This window comes from Dermacentor andersoni, chromosome 6 (assembly GCF_023375885.2).
Source record: "Dermacentor andersoni chromosome 6, qqDerAnde1_hic_scaffold, whole genome shotgun sequence".
NCBI classification, from domain to species: domain Eukaryota; kingdom Metazoa; phylum Arthropoda; class Arachnida; order Ixodida; family Ixodidae; genus Dermacentor; species Dermacentor andersoni.
In genome coordinates this window covers 120,020,803-120,042,047 of record NC_092819.1, presented here as the reverse complement: position 1 = coordinate 120,042,047, position 21,245 = coordinate 120,020,803, and the positions used below count along the sequence as shown (strand labels likewise).

General features: G+C 46.9%; 1 protein-coding gene across 1 annotated transcript in view; it reads left to right on the top strand.

Moving 5' to 3' along the window:
- The window catches only part of LOC126522198 (sodium-dependent multivitamin transporter-like), an 83,773-nt gene extending 67,960 nt beyond the window's left edge, over positions 1-15,813 (top strand). Inside the window, exons 8-9 of the mRNA XM_055066301.1 lie at positions 15,314-15,414; positions 15,476-15,813. Coding sequence (XP_054922276.1) covers positions 15,314-15,414; positions 15,476-15,568 — 194 coding nt within the window. The 3' untranslated portion in view covers positions 15,569-15,813. The remainder of the gene's footprint in view (positions 1-15,313; positions 15,415-15,475) is intronic.
- Positions 15,814-21,245: the final 5,432 nt, after the last annotated feature.

Below are 21,245 nucleotides of genomic sequence, written 5' to 3'. Positions count from 1 at the left end.
GGACCCCAAAGGCGTAGTCGCATTGCTGACAGTGTTGAATTCCTTCAATGAAAAATACGGTACCGAACGGCAAGAAGCTTGACAGCGAACGTCGAAGCAGCTAGGCCTTGCGCTGCCGCGTTGGTGGCGACGACTGCAAGGGGATTTGCGTACGAGAGCGTCGTTCCAGGCTGCGAGCTAATCGAAATGGCGGCAGTGGTGGCTTTGTTTGATTAATGCCAATTCGAACCTGCGGTCACGGAAAATGTCCGGAAAATCGGAAGGCAAAGGGTTCTTCCATCCGAAATTTCAGACGTTCTTATACATTGACTCTATGGGGTACGTGGTGGCGCGGCGAAGCTGTCCGAATTATCGGGCGTCCGGAAAATCGGTCGTTGAATGTACGCTGGAAACTCCTCCAGCCGGCGACACGGCGTGAAAGTAGATTCGTTACGATTCCTCTGTGTTACTCCAGCCAGAATAACCGCGAATTTCGTTCACTTTAAATAAAATTACAGGTAATTTTCTCTGATAAAAGCACAGATTCCGTGAGTTTTCCCTGAGTATTTCCAGACTATTCAATATTCCTGAGATTTGCCGACTTTCGCGGTTGGTAGACACCCTGGAATACGACTTTGCTTGTACCCACTGCACCCTAGCCCCCACTGCCCTCATGATGGATGCTTCTAGCATTGCCGTCAGCTCCGTGCCGTCGGCGCAGTGCTTCAGCAATACATGGTGGGCGTTTGTAGTCCACTCGCTTTCTTCTAAATAAATGTCAGAAGCAGGGACAAGGTGCAGCGCTTTCGGCCGAGAGCTTTTGGCAGCTTACATACCTGTGTAGCATTTCCGCTACTTCTTCGAGGGCCACCGTTTCACCCTGCTTACGGACCACAAGCCTCTCATGCATGCTTTTGGCTCTGAATGAAGGACATGTTCCCCTTGTGAAGTAGGACAACTGGCTTACTTCGCCGAGTTCTCGGTGAAATTCATCAAAGGAGTAGCAAATATTCCAGCAGATGCACTCAGCCAAGTCGAAGCCATTGCAACGGCGGGTTTTTCGCAAAGAGAAATGGCCATCCCGCAGCAAAACAATGAACTTCAGCACCTAAGGTCAACGCCAACAGCTTGAACCTACGGCATTTTTCGTTGAAGGGCGACGCTGCTCTCACTTGTGAGGTGTCTACTGGTCGCTGTCGCCCCTTCCTTCCGCATCATCTCAGACACAGCATTTTTAGCCATTGCAGTCAAGCGATTGCAGTCAAGCGATTGCAGTCAAGCCATTGTAGTCAGGACAATGCGTAGACTTTAGTTTCTTTAAAACGATGGACACGTTTTCATTTTCAGATGGCATGCAAATGTTTCTCTTTGAGTGCTCGTAAGAAAGCTAAGAGCTGTTTCAGGATAACCACCATGAACAACGCTTGTATAAACACAATTAGAATGTTCCGCTTACATTGAGCTAGTGTGATGATGTGGGCCCAGGCCTAAAACAGAGAGAGATAACGTAATGAACACAAAAGGACCCTAATGACACGTGAACGGCAGTAGGGCAACATACACGACAACACACACTATTAACTTCGTGGCTGTCTGTCACTTAGATAGCCATGCACAGCGTCAGTGTAGAAGGACTTCTGATCGCGTATTGGTACCACACACTCACAGCACGAGGAGCTGAAACGATGAATCTGTAGCAGGGAGGGGTGCAGGGGATGAAGGCTGCGTCGGACGCCCGACACACGACCAGCCCCTGCCATGACAGCTGGGCCGTGACGCCTGCCCACCACACGGCAGATCGTTCGGAAGGCTCGGCTGCGGCGGAACACGCCGGCGTCGGGTGCTCGCACAGCAGTGGAGCAAGCTGGTTCAGGCACAGGGACAGACCGATCTGCTCTCCCAGCTCACCCAGGGACACTGGCCATTGGTAGACAGACCACTCGGCTCGTTTGGCGCGAAATCCGAAACCAAGCACCTCAGGCCGATGGCATGACTGCCCCTTCAGCCCCAGGCACGGGCTCCTCGTTTCGGTTTACATCGCCACACCACAACTGCCACGCGCGTTCGGCCACGCAATTCAAATAGCCTCAACTCCTGTCACAGCCAGACAACCGTGAGCCATCGATAACAAATTCACTTAGGTGGGCATTACTTGAATAATAAAACGGTCAATTAAAACCCTCCAAGGTACTTTCGGATGTGTTTTATTTTTGTCAAGTTAGCGCGTTCACTATGCATACTTCGTTCGACAGTCTGAGTTCACCAATGAAATTGGTACGATATCTTTTAAAACACTTTTAGACCCTTGAGACCAAGGGCAGTCATGAGTCGATTAAGCAGCTTTTATTTATGTTTCCTCACTTTTAGACGGACAGGAGTAACCGAGGGCTTGCGCCGCCTGCCATTAGGAGAAAGAAATTTACCAGGGCAGCACCTATCGTTTGTTTCTTTCATAATCCAAAAATTATTAAAACATGAAATTATGGAGTTTCACGTGCCAAACCACAATCTGTGACGTACGATGTAGTCAGGGACTCCGGAATAATTGGACCATCTGCGGTTCTTTAACGTGCACCTAAATCCAAGTACACGGGCGTTTTCACGTCTCACCCCCATCGAAATGCGGCCACAGTGGCGGGGATTTGATACCGCGACCTCCTGCTTAGAAACCCAACACCATAGCCCAATAATCAACTGAAAGATCATTTGTAACATTAATCAACTGATGATGAAGTGAACATGCTACTCCAAGAGGTAGCAAGGACAAATTCATCAAAACCGTTGAATGTGGAATCAATTATGAATTGAGAGGAAAAAGAAGATTCATCGTAAAAAGAGATTGGAAGCTCACATGTTAATACAAATACAAGTTTGCTGAATCACTCTCAGAATTTCTCGCGGTTCTTTGCTGGGTAGTGAGGACGACGGCGAACCTGTTGAACGCATAGGTATTACAGCTTATTTACGATAATAGCATCGAGAATACATAATTACATAATTTTGACGGCATTACAGGCATATAGAATGGCCCCGGATTTTAGCGAATAGTTTGCAAGCGTCCGCACAAAAAGTACCATGACAACGCGCGTTCACACACACACACACACACACACACACACACACACACACACACACACACACACACACACACACACACACACACACACACACACACACACACACACACACACACACACACACACACACACACACACACACACGCACACGCACACGCACACACACACACGCACACACACACACACGCACACACACACACACAGACACACGTTTTAGGAAATTTTGAATCGCAGCCTGCCGCTAATGCGAACATTAGTTGGCGTTGGAAACGTGTACGAAAAATTATGACTCTCAGTAATTGGTGCTTATAGAAGCGTAAATTCATGCCCTACGATGCATATAGGAGCGGATACCCTGAGACCCGAAGCAGAAAATTTGCTGCAATGTGAATTATGACACATTTACACAAGGATAACCTGAACACAGTGCGAAAATCAGATACAATACGCACAGTTTAAGTAACAATACGGTTACATAACTTCATCAATAGGATTCGTGCGCTCCTTGCACTGTGTCTTGTGTGATGTCTTGTACTGACACCTACGAGTACCTTAGCGTATCATTGCAATCGGAATAATGAAGTGCACGTATTCCTGGTTTAATAGGATGAACTTAGTGTTGGCGTGAAATCTATTTAGTTTGGTTCGCACAGATGGGTCGCTTGCTAAAGTCACATGCCATGAAAACAAGTTATAGCAATAATACTTACATTTGTGCCGCTGTATTACCCACGCGCCTTACTTTCTTATCAATGTGTAGAGGAAGAAAACACACGACTAGTTCCCGCATGTGTCGCTGTCACAGATCAGGAGCTGTCTAGGCACGCATGACAAAAACGAGCTAAATTTATGTTCTCACTCGGCGTTCACAAAGGTATAGCTAGGTAGCACGTCTGGGGATCTTAGCGGGAGCGGTCACTTTTGAGAGCGCTCACTCAACGATACTAGATGTAATGTGCACCTTGTAATGAAGGGATTACTGTGCTATAAACACACGGACAACAGAAGTAGAAGTGGAGCGGACGCGAGTGTCCTGTCCACTTCTGCTTCTCTTGTACGTGTATTTATGGCGTAGTGACCCCTTTATTACAAGATGAACTTCTACCAACTAGCCCAACTTGCTACTCTACTTGATATTACGCATCAAACACAAGGTTGCGCTCATGAGACGTTACAAATCCTACAAATGTGCAATCTCTTTCACAAATTGCGTGCTTGATGCGCTATGGTGTCCCCACGTTATATATCATAATTTCTGTCCCCGCAGTCCAACAATGATGTGTAGAGCCTGCCTTGTGCATCAAGACAGCGGGATGCGAATTCGTGCCCACCACCTTTGACGGCCATGAGACTGGCACTAAACTCTGCTACTAACATAGAAGTAGTCGATGGGACCTACCCATTGGTGGCCACCTAGAGCATCAAGGATACACCTAACAGCGTCATTGTGGGACCAGCGCCACAACAGATTACGTGTGCGCCCGAGTACCACAGCCACTGGAACTAGGCCACAGCACGTCTCAAATTCGTCTTCATCGACTGGAGAATGATTTGAAGTCAGAAACTGCAGCTGTGGTGCGATTTCTGCAGGGCCAGTTCCAGGAACGGATAGAGTCAAATTTGAGCAATATCGCAAGTGTTTTAAGGCACCCAAGTTCAACAGGTCCTACCTATCTGCGGGAGTCACGAGTACCGGCACCCTGCATACCCTACCAGTTTGCCCTAGCAAAGTTCGATCGAAGGAAGCCTTGTGTTACCATAGTTGCCCTGCATGCAGCAGGATGGTCGCAGCATGCTGTGCAGTGCGGCATCGTATGACAAGGGATTTCACTGCTCGACGTAAACAGCATGGTTCCGACTCTGCCCCGCCAGTCATATGGCGATTATTTATATTTAATTATACAAAATACCCCTAAAGGCCCTCACGGCTGAGGGTATTACGTAGGGGGGGGGGTATAAGCTATTGATAGAAAATACAATACATCACAAATTTATTGAAAAAGAGACACATCATGTGACATTAGAATTAAAGTACCAAATAGTGTTAATTCCGACAAGCATATAGAAAAAGAAAAAAAAAATGCGACAACGCGAGCACGTCAGTAGTAAAAATTATACCAATTATACATCTTCCAAACAACATAAAATAAACTGAAACAACAAGATCTACATTATAAGAAATACAAAGTTCAACATGAGATAATATATGCATCATGTTAAGCAGTAGTTAACGCAGACAACCGATTGCAAAATTTATGAGTATCAGTGGCAGTACAAAGACATGGAGGGAGAGCATTTCAGTTAGTTATTGTGCGTGGTATAAAAGAATGTGCGCAGTTAAATGTAAGACATGAGAAGCGCCCTACCTTACACGGATGTTCGCGTCGGTGAAAGATGAAGTCAAACGAAAAAAGTGATTAAGAAGTGTTGAGTGATGATATAGCTTATGAAAAAGTGATAAACGTGCAGCATTTCGGCAGTGACATAGTTTTTGCAAGCCTGCGCATTTCTTTAATGCTATGATTCTGGTATGACGTGTATAATATTAGTAAATAAAACGAACTGCACGGTTCAGCAGCGATTCAATGTTATTTATTAAATATGCTTGATGAGGGCCCCAAATAGCTGAAGCATATTCAATTTTAGGTCTCATTAGTGTACAGAATACCTGTAATCGGAGGTGAGAAGGAGCATGCTTCAAGTTATGCTCTAGGAGACCTAACGACCGATTAGCGCGTGCAAGAATAAGTTTAATATGGTGGCTCCATTTTAGGTCTGAATGAACGTGAAGACCCAGGTACTTATATGTTGTTACCAGTTCGACTGAATCACTATTTAAAATATAAGCGGTTTCACTTTGAGATTGATGATTAGTAAAAGACATTAATTTTGTTTTCAAGAGCTTAAGTTGCATGGGTCAGGCAGAGCACCATGCTGTTACTGAATCGAGGTCCGATTGTAGGGCAAAGCGATCATCGTTAGAATTATTTCGGCGGTAACTTACATTATCGTGACCGAAAAGTTGGATATGGGAAGAAATGGAGTTAGGTAAACGGATATTAAATATGAGAAAAAGCAAAGGGCCAAGCACACTTCCTTGTAAGACACTGGGGTATATTCGGCTGAAGGATGAATTTTGGTTATTCACAGTGGTGAACTGATATCTGGAAGAGAGAAAATCTTTAACCCATGCAATAACAAGAGGGTGAATATTTAGCGGGGTTAATTTGCTTAATAACCGATTGTGAGGTACCCTATTGAAAGCTTTGGAAAAATATAGAAATATGGAGTCGACTTGAATACGAGCATCAACAGATGAGTGCGGATCGTGAATGAATCCAGGAAGTTGCGTTTCGTACGACTAGCCCTTGCGGAAGCCATGTTGGTATTTAAAGTGATGTTGTGTTCTTTTAAATAGATATTTACTTGTGAATGAGTCACGTTTTCAAGAAGTTTGCAAGCCGGTCTAGTTAGGGAAATGTGTCGATAACTAAGTGGTGATGAACGATCGCCAGATTTGAATATATTTGAATGTATTAAATATTTGAATATTGAATAGTCACGTGGAATCTAACCAGATGAAAGAGACTGCGCAAAAATAGCCGACAAAATGCGATGACTACCTTCAGATGAATTGTTAAGTATTTTGCTATTAAAACCAAGGCGATCAGTCGCTGATGAGGATTAAAGTTTTCTTAGTAAAGATAAAAATAAAAAAATTATTTATGGGGTTTTACGTGTTAAAACCACTTTCTGATTATGAGGCATGCCGTAGTGGAGGACACCGGAAATTTCGACCACCTGGGGTTCTTTAACGTGCACCTAAATCTAAGTACACGGGTGTTTTCGCATTTCACCCCCATCGTAATGCGGCCGCCGTGGCCGGGATTCGATCCCGCGACCTCGTGCTCAACAGCCCAAACCATAGCCAATGAGCAAGCACGGTGGGTTTAGTAAAGATAAGATACCGTTCTCATTATTAATTATTTCGGATATTGAGGTAGGACCATAATTTATTGTAATAGGAACTAGAGAGCTCGTTTCTCTGGTGAAAACTGTTGTGAATGCGCTATTGAAAGTTTATGCACATTGAGCAACAGGAACACTGCCTCCTTCAGCATTGCATAAGCTAACGTCAGGATTATTCGAAGGGTTAATTGTATGCCAGAATTGAAGCGGGTTGTTACTTAACATTGATGCCAAGTCATGGGTGAAGAAATGGCGACGAGTAGATATCAGCGCCGACTGATATTCAATATCGGATGCTTTGTAGCGTTGCCAGGAATCCAATTGCCTGTTTTTATTGGCCTCTCTGTAAAGGTACGTTTTTTATTGTTAATGTGACGGAGATGCCTATCAAACCAAAGCGCGGTTTTTGTGCACGGTACAGTGATGATGCCCACGAATCTATCGATGAGAGCAGTAAGTTTGTCTTTGAATAGGTTCCAGTTGATCTCCACTGAACGTGTTGAGAAATTGCGAACAAAGGTCTCAGCTAAAGATGCCAACTCAGTGTTAAATTCGCCGTTGTTAGCACTGTTGTTGCACCAGATTTGTTTTTTGCGAGTGGATTTTTTTATGAGGTACGATGTTCACAATTCTGGTGATTGTACAAGGATCGGAAAGACCTAAGTGCTTAATGTTGAAACAAAGGTAAGGCTTATTGGTTAGGATAAGATCAAGAATATTTGCAGAAGTTGAGGAGCGACGTGTAGGTTCAGAAATAAGTAGCTGCGATGAGAAATCGAGGCAACACTGGAGGAAGGCCCAAGCTTGAGGATCCCTAGCAGGAGAAGTTAACGACGGCCAATTAATTGTCGTGAAATTAAAATCACCTAGTAATATTAAGTAAGTAAGTAATAAGTAAGTAAGTAAGTAAATAAGTAAGTAAGTAGGTGAGTAAGTAAGTAATTGAGTAAGTAAGTAATCTGATCACTGCCAGCATCAAGCAGCCAGTCATTCACAAGCCTGCGTACATGAGCAGGACGGGGCATGAAGCAACAGTGAAAGGATGCCTGCAATATTTCACTGGCATGCCACAGTACCAAAAACATCTGTACCACCTGGAGAAGAAATTGGAAGGCCCAGTGCCAGACCCTAGCACGACTACCGCTGAGGAGCCGGTGCTTGTTGCCTTCTAGCCGCTAAATTACAAGCAAGTGCCCGAGTTGAAGATAAGCTATGCTAATCATACCATGGCATGGAATGAATCAAAGTGGCCAGATATCGCTCCAGGGCAGTGCTTGACTGCACTCAAGATCATCTACGATCGCTACGCCGAGGAGCTAGGCTTTGTTTTTTCTTGGTGAGGTGGGGAAAATTGCGAAGGGCGTGAGAGACAGCCCATAGGATATGTTTAAATCGAACATTTGGCGCAGTGACATGCACAGGGTTACACCACGATACGTATTTAGTTATTATTGCGATAGCAATTATATAAGTATGCTCCAGGCGCATTCCTGCTCTCACTATCGCCAACAATGTGAGGTTCAGTACGAAGTCCAATTGTCGCCTCCCGCCGTATTCTGTATGTACGATGGAAAGCGTGTGACGCTGAACCAGCGATCACCGCTCAATCTCGTGCATGTACAGAAAGAATGTGGGGAGGGAGCATGCCGTGTTCCGGGGGGAGGGTAGGGAGGAGGGGCGGGCGTTCCACTCCGGGTGGGCGGACCGCTTTACCTGGATATAGAGCACTGCACGGGCCCAGCCCGGGCCCGCTTTATGAAGCCCGAGCCCAGCCCAGGCCCGTGATGCCAAGCCCGGGCCCGGCCCGGGCCTGGGCGTACATGACCGAGCCCTGCCCGGGCCGGGCCCATGGTTCCAAGCCCGGGCCCGGCCCGGGCACGTGGTTCGAAGCCCGGGCCTGGCCCGGGCCCGGGCCTTCACTACTAGACTTAGCCAGGGCGCGCGTGTTCATGACCAGGCCCGGCCCGGGCCCACTAGACGATATTTGTTGTTGATGATTATTATTGATGCCTTGCGCTTAGTAGCGGGCGATCAGACAAAAGATCCGGTGTGTACATGCATCGAAATGTTGCTTTACCCGCGGTGGTAGCTGAGTGGTTAAGCTATTGCGCCTTTAAGCCCTAGGACGCGGGTGCGATTCTCGCGGCCCCGGCGGCCGCATTTCGATATGGGCGGAATGCAAGGACACCCGTGTACTTATATTCAGGTGCACGTTAAAGAACTCCAGGTGGTCGAAATTATTCCTGTCGCCTCTCTTGCGTGCCTTGTAACCATATTGTGGTTTTGGCACGTAATACCAAGGAATATAAATGAAATGTGGTACATGTACATGTGTTGCATGAAAGGTCATTACAATGCAGATGCAAGAAAATTTATTTAAAAGGAGTGCGCAACTAAAATGGAACAGCGGATAGAGGCAAACCCGGGACATTTTCTTTGGTGCGCTTTTCTACACTTGCCTTCGAAAAATTATTTACAAAATTTTTAAAAGAGGATCTTGAATAATAATTTGTTACAGCAAGATAAAAAAGCTTTTTCATATATTATATTTTTTATATTACATCAGCAAAAGCAGATGAAATATAAATCGTTCATATTCTATCGTCGACATGGAAACGTAATCGCCATGTACAATATAATTACGTAATCAACCTGTCCCGCACCATACTTTATGTTATTCCAGATAGGAGGTTTATTCCTTTTTAATGAAATAAAGTTAGAAAATTCGTTTAATATAACACCCAGTAACAGAAAAAGACCGCACCCGAAGACGATGCCACAGGAATAGGAGTCTGAAAAGGCCAGCAAAAGGCAAACATTTACATGTGCTTGCGCCAAAACAGCAAGCTGTCTAGGCTCTCCGGCTTCAAGCAGGTCCTCCTCTCTTGGAGTACGTACCCAGCTGCACTAAAATTGCTTTCGCTACTGGTGCCATGGATGGGATGCAAAGTCATTTTTTTACAAGAAATGAAAGCCCTCGGTATTTCCTACGCCGGGCTTCCCAATATTCAAGCAGTTTCTCAATGTCCTCGCACGAGTCACTGTGCCGAAGGTAACTGTCAAGCTCACTGTCGGCTGGCTGATTTTCTGCAGCATCGTGCCACTCCTTAAATTCGTAAAGGAACGTACGCTTCGCTGTGGGTCCATTATCCAGCTGTTCTGTGCTCGTTTCTCCTTGTGGGAAGCGCACATGTACATACATCAATCAACAATTCGAAAAACTCCCGATACATCTTTCTGTCGCTCAATACATGCTACATATTAGTGTTTTTTTGAGCTTGAAGCAAGCTCGTGAATACACGCAAAATTGCGCGTGACTGTCCGCTCGACGCACTTTGAGTGTATTCACGGGATTTTTTAACGTTTGAAAAAAACATTTTTAATGTTGCATGTATTGAGCAACAGAAAGCTGTATCGGGAGCTCCCCATGGCGCTCCACAATTTTCTGATTGACACTTCACATCTAATTATAATAATTGAGAAGTTAAATAAACAATTAATACTGAATATCTAATTAGGCTAATTCCTAAAAATAAACTGAGTATCTATAGGTGACGGTAAACAAAATTACCTTCGTGCTATCGAGCTACGAAGCCTTTGCATATTTTAAACGTTTGGCCCAAGGTAACTGAAACACCCTGTATAATGCAGTCTACACCTCTATAGGCGCAGCATAAAAATCTTTATTTTCTTAGAGATTGTACCGTATGTGTCAACTTCATCTCCAGGGGGTCTGATCATCTGCAGTGTATAAGCAACATAAGACCGATATCTTTGTTCTTCCCGTGGGAACATCCGTGATCTGGCCCATTGCTTGTGCTGTTATTTTTCCGCCGCTGCGCATGTATTTACCTTGATCGTGCGATTTGGAGCCGCATATATATATATATATATATATATATATATATATATATATATATATATATATATATATATACGCCGGCAATTTCATGAGCATACAGCATAAAATAAACGCACCAGTAAAAATAGATACCTTTCACAGTAGCGTTAAAATAATGTAATAGTATCGAGAATGGTAAGAGCGTAACCGCAAAAGCGGTATCGTGGAAATTGTTTGAAGAGCGGTTTTTCGCATAGTTTATTTTTTCTCACGCAGAAGCAATGTTCATTTCTGGGGAAAAGAAAAAAAATAGGGCTTCATCTGTTTTTCCCTCTTCTTTACTAAGGTATACTAAGAGCCAGCTGTTTGCACGTGTCACTTCAGCTTTGCACAAAATACCTTAGACCATCTAATATATAATGTTCGCGTGTGCTCGAAGGCCCGACTTAGGCCTTTTAATGAGCGGGTCCGAGTCCGGCCCGGGCCCGCGTCCTCAAGCCTGGGCCCGCGCTATCAAGCCCGGGCCCAGCCCGGGCCCGCCGGAAAACGCTTCGGACGGCCCGGCCCGCGGGCCGGCCTGGGCCCGGGCTTTCGCGTCGGCCCGGGCCCGCGCAGTGCTCTATCGACGACGCCATCGCCTCCTGCTTGGCCTCGTTCTCGTGCGGCTGTGCCAGCTTCACGGCTTTTAACACGACTCCTGAGCCATTACTACTGCCGAAAGTTTCTGCCATCGCCAGCGTCACCGACGTTGCGCTAGTATGTTTGGTCACTGTTTCACCTCCTTCATCCATAACGCATTGTACGCCCGCAGAAGGCCACCTTGAGGGCAGATCTCAATTTGGCCAAGACCAATGCCCTCCTCAATATTTTAATGAACAATCAAGCTTGTTCTGACTTTTCCTCGTGAGGCTTAAGTCAGAACACTGTAACTACGCATTGAAACGAAACAGACTGCTCTGGCAACAATCACGGTCACCAGAACGGTCTGTTATCTTCAGAATGAAAATAAATAGAACGGCATACTCACACGCAACATTATAAGGCCTTCAGCAAGTGCTTGGTCTTCTCATGTTGTCCTTCTTCAAAGAACGGATGTTTCTATGTGCTTTTGCATCAATTATATGGCACTTAACAAAATTACCTGTACAGATGTTTATACAATCCCTCGTACCGACGACGCTTTGGATACCTTACAAGGTGATGGGTATTTTTCCAGTCTCGACTTTCGCTCCTCATATTGGTAGATTCCGATACATGAACCTGATTAAGAAAACACTGCGTTGCTACATTTTATGTTCTTTTCGAGTTTTACGTGATCCCTTTTGGACTGTGCAACGCACCAGCTACCTTTGAACGTATGATAGATACAGTACTTCGTGCCTTAAACTGAAAGACCTGCCTTTGCTACATGAACGACATTGTCATCTTTTCGTCGAGTTTCTCCCAGCACCCACAACGTGTACATGATGTTTTCACGTGTCCAGCAAAGGCTGGTCTACAAGTTAGAACTAAAAAGTGACGATTTGCAAGCCGAAGCAACAAAGTATTGGGCCGTGTCGTCAGCGGGCATGGCCTTCAGCCTGATCCCGGTAAGATCACTGCAGTGTTGCAATTTCTGCCACCAACCACGTCAACACCTCCGCAGCTTTTTAGGATGGGCGGCCTACTTCTGCCGCTTTGTCTGTGGCTTCACCACTATCGCCACTCCTCTTCACAAACGTCTGACTTCGAGCACGCCTTTTGTGTAATCGGGCGAGTGAGAAGCAGCCTTCGAGACGCTCAAGCGATGTCTCACGTCAGGGCCTGTGCTCCGTCCTTTGGATGCAAACGCCGCTACTATTCTTCACATTGATGCAAGAAAGCATGGAATTGGCATTGTCCTGCTGCAGCGGAATCAGAAGGGTGAAGAGTACGTCGTGGCTTATGCACTTCGTTCTCTTTCTCCTGCCGAGCCTAGCTATACCATCACAGAACAGGAATGTATCGAAATCGTGCGGTCAATATATAAATTTCTATACTATTTCTACGGCCAGCTTTTCACAATGGTGACCGACCACCATGCTATCTGTTGGTTGTCATTAGCGAAAAACGTTTCGGGACGCCTCGGCTGTTGGGTACTGCACTTGCAGAAATATGACTTCTCTATCACGTATAGGTCCGACAAACAATATCAATATGCTGAGGCTTTGTCGCGCTGCCCGCTGTCACGTTGACCCGTCGGGCCGCCCGGTGTGCACGTCACCATCTAGCCAAACGTCCAAGCGCACGCCCAGTAGCCCGGTAAAGTCGGTTGCGTCAGTTAACTTTCATCCGTCTACTGACCTCGTCTTGCTCCAACGTACTCATCCATGCTGCCGTACGCATATCGACCGTCTCACTGGCTTAGCGCGGCCCCGCAACAGTCGCTTCAGACAACGACTTTCATCTTTTAACCTTCAAGGGTGCGCATTATTTCGATTAACTTACCATCCTTCCGGTAGCCGATGGGTCCCAGTCATACCTCAATCACTTCGACTCGAAGCTTTAGAAGAATTTCACGGCCACGCTACAGCAGGCACCTAGGGCTTTCACAGCACCTACGACCGCATCAAAACGTGCTGTTTCTGGCCGGGCCTTCCCACCTCTGTCGCCAAATACGTTGGCTCCTGCGCGTCATGCCAACACAGAAAACGCTCAGCATCTCTACCAGCCGGTCCTCTGCAGTCTCGACCATGCTCGTCTACCCCCTTCGAATTTGTGGGCATAGACTTATACGGACCTCTCCCACTCATGCCCGCTGGTCACCGCTGGCTCGTTAGCGCAGTGGACCATCTAACACGCTGTACCGAGACAGCAGCTCTTCGATCTGGTACTGCCTCCCAAGTCGCCGACTTTTTTGTGCACAGTATCGCTCTGGGACACGGCACACCTTGTGTCCTCCTCAGTGACCATGGCAAGACGTTCCTTTCGCATGTGCTTCATGAAGTCCTTCAGGCCTTTGACATCGCCTATAAGACTACATCAGCGTACTACTCGTAAACAAATAGTCTTACAAAGCGTTTTTTTTTAGACTTTGTCCGACATGTTTGAGCCAATCACACAACTGGGGAAACAATCCTACCTTCCGTGCAATTTGCTTAAGATACTTCCATCTAACGCACAACCATTCACAGTTCCTTCTTCCTCGTGTATAGTCGTGCACTCTCTTTGGTCTTGGACTCTACATTCTTTTCAGCACCTGCTGCTCCATCCCCGCCCCTTCCAGAAGAATTTGCTGCTCGGATCGACCGCTGTCGTGAAATTGCCCGCGCTAACATCACTACTGTTCAGGACAAAAGGAAAGTTCGCTGTAATTTGACGTCTCGCGTTGCTTCGGTTTGCACAGGCGACAAAGTTTGCGCACAGGGGCTATATAAAAAATTTCTTCATAGAGTTTCTTAAGGAACTTCGGCCGTTAACAATCGCGTCACTCGTGTCAGCTCAGCAACTTACCGCTACGGCCGTACTACAGAAATAGTTCACGTCTCTGACCTAAACCATACATTCGCAGTACTTGCCCTTTCGAGCTTGCGGTCTTGCTGACCGCTTTTATGAAGAGGGGGGAGATAGTGTAAGCGCTATTTGTGCGTAACGTCGTGGTCATCTGTACATAGGACTCATCATCTTGTCTAAGCTCTATTTGTGCATATAGTCGTCGTCATTTGTACACACGAATCATCATTATCGTTTGGCTCGTGTATTGCTTGGGTTCTGTCTCGGGCGGCTGCTCTGAAATAAAAGTACTGCATCGCCCACCGTCCCACAATATGTTCTTATACGTTCATTATGGCATCGGCGACGACCTAAGTGTGCCTGGAGTGTCCTTATAATTGCTATCAGAATAAACATTACCTCACACTCCCTCCTCAATTTCAGGTTTACATCTGCTATTTTCTTAAGGACCGAATTCAAGCACGGCTCTATAGAGGCTTAGTTTATTTATTTAGGTGTGATTTGTAGCCTTTTGGTGTTTAGTATGTTGCAGGGTTAGGCACCTATATGCTTTTGGTCACTCCCTAAACGTCTTCGCAGCATCTAGTGTGAAAAAGAACTTAAATCTTGTGGCTCGGGTGCACCTTTAGGGAGTGCGGAACAGGACAAATACTGATGGCGCTTGACAGCGCGAATCTGCATTCCTAAAGTTACTCAACAATTTAGCTTTCTCCAGCAATACCTTGTAAATGGGTGGTGAGTAATCAACCAAGTTACTCTTAAAGACCGACTGCATTTCTTATTGCATGCATGTACTGTTGCACTAGCAACGCGTGCAGAATCGCAAACCTCAGTTTTTACTGTTATACTATTCATAAAATTCTTTATTCTCAAAACTTTCGCTATAACTGTACATGCTTATCACTTTTTTTTACATCTATTGTATACTAAAACCAGTCGTAAGGATGACGCTAACAGTTTCCCATTTCATTTTTAGGAGAAATAAGGATTAGAAATGAACAGCTACACCTCTGCAATGATGAAGCGGTTCGGTTCTGGCGCTATGCGAGGCTGCTCGGTGATGAAGAAAAGATTGAGGTAAGAATACCGAGGCGTTGTTGTAGTTGCTGGTAAAATTTCTTGCATTTAATCGTTTCAGAAAGCCAAGAATGCAGTGCCCAAGGAAACAATGCACAACTGCAAAGCTGAAGATGATAATCTTCTTGCGTGCAAAGATGAAACATACATTTGAAGGAGACACCAATGGATGCAAAAATGAGTATCAAAGAACACATGTAAATAAATTGAAAAGTACGAGTATGTTACCACAAGACACCACAAAGCAACGATGTTCTGTAATTTTAGTCAAAATTGGTAGAGGGTCCATGAAACTTCTTTGATGACGTAAACTTTTAATACAGAAAGAAAGCGAACAATGAGGGAGAGGAACAATAATATTTAACAGCAACGAACAGGAGTAATAAACGTGTACTAAGTGACGGCATTATTTGAATTGATGCGCCCATCATTTGTTTTTGTCTTTATTTAGGGACTAATACGTGTATGATACGTGTCTTTTAACGTCTTATGTGACGAAGGTTGGCATTGATGGTTGCGTATCTGTGCGTGTATTATCCGATATATAAATTTGCTTCATCTATACGCATGGTAATCACGGACCGCATGTGGCGTTGCGGACGTGTTCGGAACTTATTTCACGGGTAAGTGTTTGTACTCAAAACTGGCTGTGGCGCCAGCTGCCGTCACGTTTAGTGACTGCATATTCCAACTTATCTAGTAGTATATGTGGAGTTAATTTACTCTTTTAGCGAACTTTTCTCTACAATTTCCGAACTTGTGACGGTACTTTTTAATCTAGAACATTTTCTTATTATTATTGCATTTATATGAACATGTGTGCCCGTCACCTTTATGAGTGCGACATTTCGACAACATAAACAAGAATGGTGATCCTTTGTGCAACCGTTTAGAGAGAGGCTCAGCCACATATCCACCGCTGAAGTGGGTTGAAAACGTGTGCTAAAGGACAGATAAAGTGCAATGGGTGTTTGTGCATCTGTGTGGGTTGCTGACGTCTTGTACACCTTGTGTTACCAAGCTATACCTCAAAACATCCATGAACAATTGCAAGTTCTGACTCATGTAGCAGGACGGAGGCCCGACAACTACAGGAATTCAATCAAAACACGCGTTGATCGCCATTGGCAATGTATGCAAAAGCTGGGACTTGACTCTGGTGGAGTCCATAAGCCAACAGTCTTCACAAATGCACCGGGTGATGAGCACTTGGGCGAAAAGCTGCGGCAGGAGAAATTTTAAGGATTTCTAGAGACATTTGCATGTTGGTAAGAAGCAAGCATCGCCATACGGAAATGACAATTTTTCCGATGGCCAAGCCTAATATCTCATAGAATGAAATTACGAAAATAACGTCATCGCAATGAGTGGTGACCTCATTAAAAACGACAAAAATATACAGCAAGAACAACGTCTAAAATCTTCCCACTGAGACTTGACTAGCCGTGAGGCTGGCGCTTTAAGTAATATTGTTGCAGGAAGAAGCAAACTCACGAGTTTCAAATAATGTATATTTACAACTGGTCTGAATGGTGTTCAGGCAACGGCCAGTCTTCGTCTTCCTCTAGTGAGTGAGTGAGTGAGTGAATAAACTTTTCTTTGGTCCAGCAAAGCGCGATAAAACGCGCACCCGGCTAATCCCACGACGGGACTGACAGATCTAGTCTGCCGGCCCGATCGCGGGCGCGCTGGACGGCCAGGATTTGATCCTCAAAGACAGGACTTCGCAGGAGCGCGTCCCACTCTTCCTCGGTGAACGTCGGGCCCAGCGACCCGCACTCCCAGAGCATATGAGGCAACGTAGCTACCTAACCACAGGCCACGCAAGAACAATTTGGATAAATCTCTGGATATTTGCTATTAAGGGACGCCGGATTTGGGTACGAGTTCGTTTGTAGAAGTCTTAGTGTGACCGCCTGCGGCCTGCTTAGCTTGGAGTGAGGCGGGGGGAAAACCCTTCTCTCTAAGTAAAAGAATTTCGTGATTTCGTTGTGTGTGAGAGGAGCGTCTCTGTGTCCGGGGAGAGCGTCGCCCGATCCGAGGGCAGCGCGGTCGGTAAAGCCACGCGCAGCCTCGTGGGCAGACTCGTTGAGGTTCAGAGGAACGCCCTCAATCGCCCCGACGTGTGCAGGGAACCAAAGGATCGAGTGCATGGAGGTGTTGCCCTGTTTGGCGCCTTTCAGAATGTGAACTACCTGCCGGGCTACCCGGCCTTTCTGGAATGCCCTGATGGCGGCTTTCGAATCGCTATACACCCTGTCTCTCCGACCGTCTTGCATGGCGAGTGCAATGGCCACTTGCTCGGCCACCTCTGGGTTCGTCGTCCGGACGGAAGCACAGTTGATGACTTTGCCCAGCGTGTCAATGACGGAAACCGCAAAAGCCTTGCCGTCTCGGTATGCAGCTGCGTCCATGAAGCTTGCTGCGATTTTGTCTTTGTTTATTTGCTTTAGTATATTAAGTGCTCTTGCCTTGCGACGACCTGCGTTGTGAACGGGATGAACGTTGCGGGGCAAAGGGGCGACCACGATCTTCTCCCCTATTTCTCTGGGGATTTGGGTGTCTTCAGCCAAGTTCTTGGTTGGTGCGAGTCCGATCTCCTCGAGGATACGCCTGCCAGCTGGCGTGGTGGACAGCCGAGTTAGCTGGGCCAGTTCCTGAGCCTCGGCGATCTCCTCCATGGTGTTGTGTATGCCGAGCCGAAGGAGGTCCTCTGTATGCGTTCTGACGGGCAGCCCGAGGGCTCTCTTGAGATGTCACCTTCTTTTCCTTCACCATAACATCACCCTCCCGGCGGCATTAGCTCCATTCCGGTGCTAGTTATAGAGCCTCACTTAATGGAGGGACATAGGGCTCGAGCCTGGCGACGTGAACAACATCGCTGGTGACGTTGGGAGGCACTGAAGGCTGACTGACTGGGGTGATCTCATATGTCATGTCGGACAGCTGATGTAAGATCTGGTACGCACCAGAATAACGGGAAAGTAGTTCTTCCGACAAGCCGACGCGATGTGAAGGCGTCCAGAGAAATACAAGGGAACCAGGTAAAAATGGTGCTCTTGGCGCCGAAGGTGACAGCGTCCCTTTTGAGAAGCTTGCGAGACTGTGAGGGGATGACGGGCGACATCTAGGGCCTTGGCGGCTAAGGCAATAGCATGACGAGCGTAACTAATGCTGGGTGATTGTACTGCGGAAGGTAGGAACGTGTCGAAGGGCAAGGTGAGGTCGCGGCCCTACAATAGGTAAAATGGTGAAAATCCGGCAGTGTCGTGACGGGTCGAGCTGTATGCGAAAGTGATGTATGGTAAAGCAAAGTCCCAGTCGCGGTGGTGGTCGGAAACGTGCGTGACAAGCATGTCAGTTAGTGTGCGGTTGAGTCGCTCAGTGAGGCCGTTCGTTTGAGGGTGGTACGCGGTAGCAAGCTGGTAGCAAGCTGGTTCGTTTGAGGGTGGTATGCGGTAGCAAGCAGATCATAGACGACCTTCGATAGAAAGTAGCGGCCGCGATCTGCGGGAAACTGGCGAGGGGCGCCATGGTGCAGGATGAGTTCATATACTAAGAAGTCAGCGACATCTGTAGCGCAGCTGGTTGGCATCGCTCGTGCGATGGCATATCTCGTGGCACAGTTTTTCTTTAGTTGAAATTGGGAAGGGGCCAATGAGGTTGAGGCCCACACGGAAGAACGGCTCTGTAGGGATATCAGTGGGTTGAAGCAAACCAGCGGGATGCATAGCAGCCGTCTTCCGGCGCTGACACAGGTCGCAAGAAGCGACCTCACGGCGCACAGGGCGATAAATGCCGGGCCAGAAGAAGCGGCGCAGCAGGTGGTCCTAAGTACGAGTGATGCCCAGATGTCCAACAGTAGGAGCGTCGTGAAGTCGCTGGAACACGGCGAATCGAAGGTGCTTGGGAACGACAAGGAGGAGCTCCGGGCCGTCAGGACGAACGTTACGACGGTATAAAGTTCCATCGCGCAAGGTGAACATCCGGAGGGACGGGTCATTGGGCGAGGAGCTTAGGCGTTCCATAAGTGTTCGAAGAACAGGAACGGGACGACCCTGACAACGACACATTGGCTCGCGATGCTGGGCTCGAGTTCAGCGATTTAAGCACTGATGAACGTGACCTGCTGCTGAGGGCTCGCGTTGCCGGCGTCGTTGCGTACTACTACGACGGCGGCCTGCTTTGAAAGGCACTCCACGCGACTTCACTAAGTCGGCGTTGAACTCGTAATCCTCTGGACAAAAGCGCAGCGAGCACACAACGTGATTTTTCGGCTTTTTGCTAGCGCGCTGTGGCTGAGGTATGGCACTTAACCACTTCGAATGGAGAGGCGCACTCGTTGGCACACAGTGATAAGTAACGTTGGATTCGCCGCTGCAACTGCCCTTGGCCAAGTTCCGCGGACCGTTCGCGTATCCCACGACATCACATGGCCCTGCCATTCTCGCTGCTTGTTCCAAATGCAAGTTTCGCGAGCCAGCAGGACCGCCGCAGCACGACGCGATAAAGAAACAGCTGAAACTCCAAAGCGTGCGCGGCGCAACGTTGAGCGTGCAGAGTCGAGTGAAAACGAAACCTTTCGATCCCCCACACTACTCAACGGTAACGTCAAAATGTTATTTTTTCTTCGAATCAAATAGAAGTATATAAATAGCACTTTCTTCAGTCTTATAATCTAATGAAATTATCTTTTTAATACGAGTACCTGAGTACTAGTGACATAAATTATGATGAGCAGTGCCTTCGTCATCGGGCTAGTACCGGAATGTCAATGGGGAGTCTCAACTCGTGTCATGCATTTACTTCAATTTCTCGGTTACTAAAGCTCTGTTCGCGATTATATTGACGCGTCAGACGTTCTAGAGCATTGCCTTATCACTTTAACTTGACTTTATGGTAACCTCTAGTGTCCCTTTAAGAAGGTCAGTGAGAGGGTGAATGACGTCGGCAAGATGTTTCACAAATCGCCGGAAATAAGAGCAAATAAGAGAAAACTACCGACATAGTTTGTTGAACAAGGTACAGGAAAATTTCCCACGGCGTGAAATTTCTGTGCATCAGGTTGGATTCCGGCGGCGTTTACGAGATGGCCGAGCGTGTTAATTTCGCGGCGACCGTAATGTCGCTAGGAGGAGGTTAGCTGAAAGCCAGCCCCGCGGAACACGGATAGTACGATTGTGAGGCGCCGCTGGTGGCTCCGAAAGTTCGGCGAATACACAAACACATCATGCCTACCTCTTTCTGTATGATGTTCCTTTCTGTTGCGGAGACGCGATATGGCCGCCTATGAATTGGGCTAGCGTCACCGGTGTTGATGCGATGCGCGACAACAGATGTCTGGTCCAGTGGACGGTCGTCAAATCTAAGATATCCAGATAAGATGACAGAAGGTGCCGAAGAGCTGTTGTTTGTTCGGAAGGAAGGTAAGGGGAATCATCTTACAAGCACCGTCCGCAGGTGTCTAGTACGAAGGAGTGGGTGACAAAGGTCCGTTGGTACTGAGGAAGGATTCAGAGGTCAAATCAAAAATCTCAAATTCTTCCAAATGAGTGGTATGCACTATGGCGATGCCGTGTGGCAGCACATGCGACGAAAATCCGAAATTGAGGATGGGCACGCGAGCGCAGTTCTCGCGCATCCGGATTAACGTGTTTGGTAGGACAATATTGCGCTACAAAACCACGTCCGTAACCGGCGACACGACGTACTCGCCATCAGGTACGGGAGGACAGGGTGTCACGAGGACGTTCGGTGCCGCCTGTGGAGACAGCCTTGCAAACTCAGTAGAACATAAACGGTGTGAAGCAGAAGTTGTTGCGTCTGCAGGA